The sequence below is a fragment of the Tenrec ecaudatus genome, chromosome 1 (genome assembly GCF_050624435.1).
Source record: "Tenrec ecaudatus isolate mTenEca1 chromosome 1, mTenEca1.hap1, whole genome shotgun sequence".
Lineage (NCBI taxonomy): Eukaryota > Metazoa > Chordata > Mammalia > Afrosoricida > Tenrecidae > Tenrec > Tenrec ecaudatus.
The window spans coordinates 15,466,824-15,472,340 of NC_134530.1; the positions used below are offsets into that span (position 1 = coordinate 15,466,824).

The window sequence follows — 5,517 nt, forward strand, 5'->3', positions numbered from 1 at the left end:
ACCATTGGGCGAGCAGTGGGTTGCTTACCTACCGCAATTAAGACGCTGGTGAAGAGTTGCCATGAGTATCTCTTGGGTAGAATACCTCAATTCCTAAGCCCCTCTAGGCGAGCCCAGTGTCCCGAACCAAGCAGAATGGATTGGCATGAGCTTCCCACCTTGGCAAGGAGAGGAGAGCCCATGACATTGGGTGGGGATCTCTATCTGGCCCACAGCTTTTGGATACTGGAGAAGTCCTGATGGTCCCCATGGGGGACGCAAGGATGGACAAGGAGGGGGCCTGGTGGAAGATTCTGCTCTCTGGAGCCGTCGCGGGAACCGTGTCCCGCACCAGCACCGCCCCTCTGGACCGGACCCGAGTGCACATGCAGGTGTGGGCGTGGGGCCTCCAATCCAGCCAATGGGCATTAGTGGGCGGGGCTTTCCCGGTTTCAGGGTGGGGCTCTAGGGTATTGTTGGGGATACAGGAAGGAGATTGTGGTTTTGGTGGATGGGGACAAGGGCGAGCAATGGAGCCCAGAGGTGAGGGGGAAGCTTGGAGTGATGGGGGCAGCCTGATTTTTTCAATGGCGCTGGCTGCACCCAGATCCGAGGAGCTGGGAGCTGCAGGTGGGGCTGGGTTGAGAATGGAGAGGGCATCGGGGAGGGGTTTGTCCAAGGGTCAGGTCTTTTCCACCCTCAGGTTTACTCTTCCAAAAAACACCTTATGAACCTGCTGGGGGGGTTACGGAGCCTGATCCAGGAGGGAGGCTTCCGCTCGCTGTGGCGCGGCAATGGTATAAACGTGCTCAAGATCGCCCCTGAGTATGGGATCAAGTTTCTCGTCTACGAAGAGGTAGGAAGTGATAGGTGTCTACAGCCCCGCCCTCCGGATCACACGAGCCCGCCTTCCCAGCCTTCTGTCTCCTGTCCGAGTCCTCAGGCCCTCTCCAAGGTGGGCTTGAGGCTGGAAGGCCCCGGAGCTGTGCTCACCTTCCTCTCTCCTCGCTCGGGCCCGCAGTGTAAAGCTCACTTCGGGGAGTCCTCAAACCCCATCTTCCAAGAGAATGTCTTGGCGGGGTCTCTGGCGGTGGCCGTTTCCCAGACGCTCATCAACCCCTTGGAGGTAAGTGAGAGCCTGCTCAGTGGACGGCCTCGCACAATGAAGCGACTGCAGCCCCTACCTACTGCGCAATGACTCGTGTGCCCCAGGCATCCTGCACAAAGCACCGTGTTCGACCCTCACCAGGACCCGCCACATGATCTGCCGGCTCCATTTGGTTGGTGGTTACTGTCAGATTGGCTGTGATGCTAGGTAACCTGGCCATGGCATTCTTGGGCACCTCCTATGCACGTGACAGCTGGACTTTGATTGAGAAAGACTGAAGAAGCATCGATGCCCTTGAACGATGGTGCTGGTGAGGGATGTGGTCGGTTCCCTGGACTGTCAAATGAACTCCCAGATCTGCCAGAATGCTATGAGAGGCAAGGATGGCGAGACTTTGGCTCCCAGACTTTGGCCATGTTCCTGTCCAGTGAGCAGGACCCACAAGGAGATGGGTGCATACAGTGGCTGCATCCCCGGCAGAAACATCAGAAGCACAGTTAAGATGATGTACGATTGGGTTGGTTCCTGCTGCTCCACTGAGTCCCTGTGAGTCAGAACCGAGTCCCCAGCACCTCACAGGAAGCACTCGCATGACAGCAGGGAACACTGCTCGGACAGAGACACTCAGTGCCCTTTGGGGATACTGTTAATCCATCTCTGGGAAGCTGGCCCTTGTGTTTTACTGACCTCCTCCTTTCGCAACCAGGACATCTTTTTTTATCACCACTGGGTTTCCTGGTCACTCAGCCAAAGTCTTGCTGTCCTCACATCTCAGAAGCCTCTGCTGGCATTGCCCTAAGCCGGGCTCCTCCTTCGGGGATCCCATCGTCCAGATACTGTTCTTGCCAATACCGTCTTTCTTAGGCATAGACTGATTGCCCAACTGTTACGTGCATATGACGTCACCATGGCTTCCAGCTGAGTCCTGCCTGTGGCATTGTGGCTCTTGGACACTTCTCAAGAGGGGTGTTGCACAAGTGCCCAAGGCAGCCTGTCCCTTGAGTGCCTGATTGCGGCTCCAGTGGGAGCTAGTGGCAGATCTGAGCCAGACGGAAACCCTTGACAGCTTTGTTCTTTGCTCTTTGCGTCACTCTGTTGTTTCTTGGTCCAGTTCTGAGGTCGTTGGTTTCCTCTGTGTTGGGGTGCCATCCATCCTGACGGCTGTAGTCTTTGATCTTCATCGGTAAGTACTTCCAGTCAACTTTCCTCCCAGCCAGCAAGGCTGTGTCCTTGGCACCCGGCAGGCTCCTCAATGGCCTTGCTCGTCTCCTGATTCCACGTACTTGTTGGCATCGCCCAGCATCTGGGATCACTGTCTGCACACAGGATGGAATCCTGAAGACAGGGAGGGGATCCGACGTTGAAGCACAACTTCCCTGGTTTGAAACCCTGCGGTCTTCCTGCCTCTGCTCATGTGTTCATATGAATGTGGGGACCCAGCTGGTGTGGTTCACGGAGCGTGAACATCAATTGTTTTGTGTTTCTGGTGTCCAGTGTGTAGTTGACGAGACCAGATATGGCTGGGGATACAATCCCAGACAGTACACCTGAGGCACAGTTACCACCCTTCAGTCAGGAAGGCTGGCACGGGAAGGGAATGGTTTCAGCAGAGCTTCTAGACCAAAGCTTCCCAGAGTGGGTGGGCTTGAGCCTGGAGGGAGCACGGAGGGAGGCGTGCTGAGAAGACCCAGTGAGGCTGCAGAAACAGATCCCTACACATTATGTGGTACCATTGGCTTTAGTAGTAAAGTGTTGCATTGCCAGCGGGTCATGATTTTGTTCTGAAAGGGGGTAGAAATCAAAGTAAAATTGGGCACAACTCTTGTACCGGATAAACCAGGAAGCAAGGGCTGGCCATCTACTTGCCACACTCGTGTATAAAACCCTGGGGGGTTGCCTCCTGACAGATGAGTTTAACAAACCTGGAGAGTGAGTGTCTGTTTCCCTGGGGCGGGTGTTTGATTTGAGGCAGGGCTGGCTCCAGGGTACTTAGCCCCATATGTCCCACTCACTGCACTTCTCCGGGCCCCAGAACAGGGATGCCCATAGGGGTTCTGAGGACTCTCCTCACCAGTGTCCCCTTGACGACCGTGGACAGTCTCACCGACCTCTGACGCCTGGAGGCCCACCCCGTTGTTGAGCTTTGCCAACAGGGCTCCTTGCACAGGGACAGGGCATGAGTCCCCCATGAGACTACTGACAGGAGCTCCCTGGCCTCCCTGCCTCCACAGGTGCTGAAGACCCGCCTCACGCTGGGACGCACAGGCCAGTACGATGGCCTAGGTGACTGCGTCGGCCAGATTCTTCGCCACGAAGGCCCGGCCGCGTTCTATAGGGGTTATGCGCCCAACATGCTTGGCATCATCCCGTATGCCTGCACTGACCTGGCTGTCAATAAGGTTGGCAGAGGTGGGGGTGAGGTTGCTGTAGGCGGCATTGACGTGGCCCAGGACTAGGGCCAATTCTGAGCCTTCTCTGGCCCCCTACCCCTTGCAGATGATGAACAACATACGGGTAAAGAGCAGAGGGGATAACGAAGAACACAGCCAGGCTTACAACATCTACACACAGACGGTGTCCACAGTGTGTGGCCAGATGGCTAGCTATCCCCTGACGCTATTAAGGACCAAGCTCCAAGCAAAAGGTCTGCCTGCCCCTGATGAGACCCACTTTGTGGCCCCACCAAATGCGCTCAGCACATCCCACACCCCCATTCTCCTTACTTGGCCCTGACCTCTTAGGCTGCCATCCAAATGCCTAGAACTCATACTTCCCCAAAAATCTTAACATCCTGTGCCATTTACCCTCAGTCCCAAAGGTGATCTAGTCCTGGGTGACACACACCTCGACCCCGCCCCCACCCCGTGCATGTTTTCCTCCTGACCTTGTGATACAACACTTGCTGAGGAGATGGTGGCCAACTTACACATTCCTGTGTCGGAGGGAAGTTAGGAAACCCGGGGCTGTTTCAAGGGCCCCGTTTGGGGAAGGGCATCTCTAGGCCTTCCTTCCCTAGCATATATCGGTGGACTTCAAACTTCCAATTAGAAGCTGAGCCAATGTCCCAAGGATAGACCACGCAGGGACCCCAGGACACAGGACTCACACCCCCAAAGAGGCCAGCTTGCTCAAATAGACTCATGACACACCTGCACCATACATTCTATCCGGAGATTCACATTGACCCAAATGGACAGAGCAGAATGACTCCTTAAGGTCTCTGAAGGTGTCCATCCTCATGGGAGCAGAGAGCTTCAGCATTCATCACTTGACACTGACTCGGCAACCCTAGAAGATGGGGTGGAATGCCATTGTGGGTGTCTGGGACTGTACCTCAACCATTATGGGAGTAGACAGCCTTGTCTTTTTCCCTCAGAGGCGCTGGTGGGTACACACTGCTGACTTTGAGGTGAGCAGACCAGACTCAACGCACTGGGCCACCTGGGCTCACTTCACCTTTAGCAGCTCCTCCTCACCAGGGTCCCCAAAACAACTCCTCAGATCTAATTCCCCAACTACCTTAATAACCACACCCCAACCCATCTGAAACTCTCAAAACAGACCAGAGCTCACTCCCTGACCTTGACAAAGCCTCTCTCCACAAGCCCCCTGAACACATGCCCATGGCCCTAGCCAAACATAGGCATCCTCACCACAGTCACCTCTTTCAGGGGAATGGTCCAGAAACCCTTTCCCTACAAGAGCGCCTGAAAACACCCTGAATGAAGTCTTTTGTTGCCGCCTCCACACTAGCTCATTTCCTCTGTAACATTCCAGACTCCAGGCTTTTCCTATCAGCACCCCAACACCCCCACTTCCTTTATTCTATGTGTAATAACTTGGCCTCATTCCTCATAGATACTGTGGAGGGCTCAAAGCCCAGCATGTGGGCCATTTTCAGAGACATCGTGGCTGAGCAGGGCTGGCCGGGGCTCTTCCGAGGCCTAACACCCACTCTATTAAAAGTTATCCCGGCTGTGGGCATCATCTGCACGGTCTATACAACAATGAAAAGCACCCTGGGAGTTTAGGTGAGAGCCAGACCACAGGTAGATAGGGGTGATTAGGTGGGGACAGTCCCTTCAACAGTACATGATGTGACACCCGCTCCTCCTGACAGGCTCTCCTGGGGAGGACATGATTGTGTCCATGGAGGTGCCTGAAAACTCCAGGAGCAGGAGTAGAAGGCCAGCATGTGGTGGAAACTGCTGTTGGCAGACTGGTGGACAGTTCTCTGACATGCACTGGCAGAGGCCCAGGAACCAACCCAACCACTTCATGCAGGTGAGGGGCTTTGGAGAGAACTGCCATCTCCCCAGGAGTATATGAACTTTGGATGAAAGGGTGCCAAGTGGCGGTTGTGTAATTAGGTCAATTGAAAGAGATATCAGACAAAATGAGGCATTCAATTGCTCACCTCTCAGACGTCC

At 54.9% G+C, this 5,517-nt stretch overlaps 1 protein-coding gene across 1 annotated transcript; it reads left to right on the forward strand.

The window, feature by feature from the left end:
• The first annotated feature begins 239 nt into the window (after positions 1–239).
• Positions 240–5,118, forward strand: LOC142431699 (mitochondrial carrier protein SCaMC-3L-like). Its single transcript, XM_075536696.1, has 6 exons — positions 240–371; positions 683–835; positions 1,001–1,105; positions 3,319–3,486; positions 3,584–3,731; positions 4,946–5,118. Exons 1-6 carry the CDS (start codon positions 240–242, stop codon positions 5,116–5,118), a joined length of 879 nt encoding a protein of 292 aa, XP_075392811.1.
• Positions 5,119–5,517: the final 399 nt, after the last annotated feature.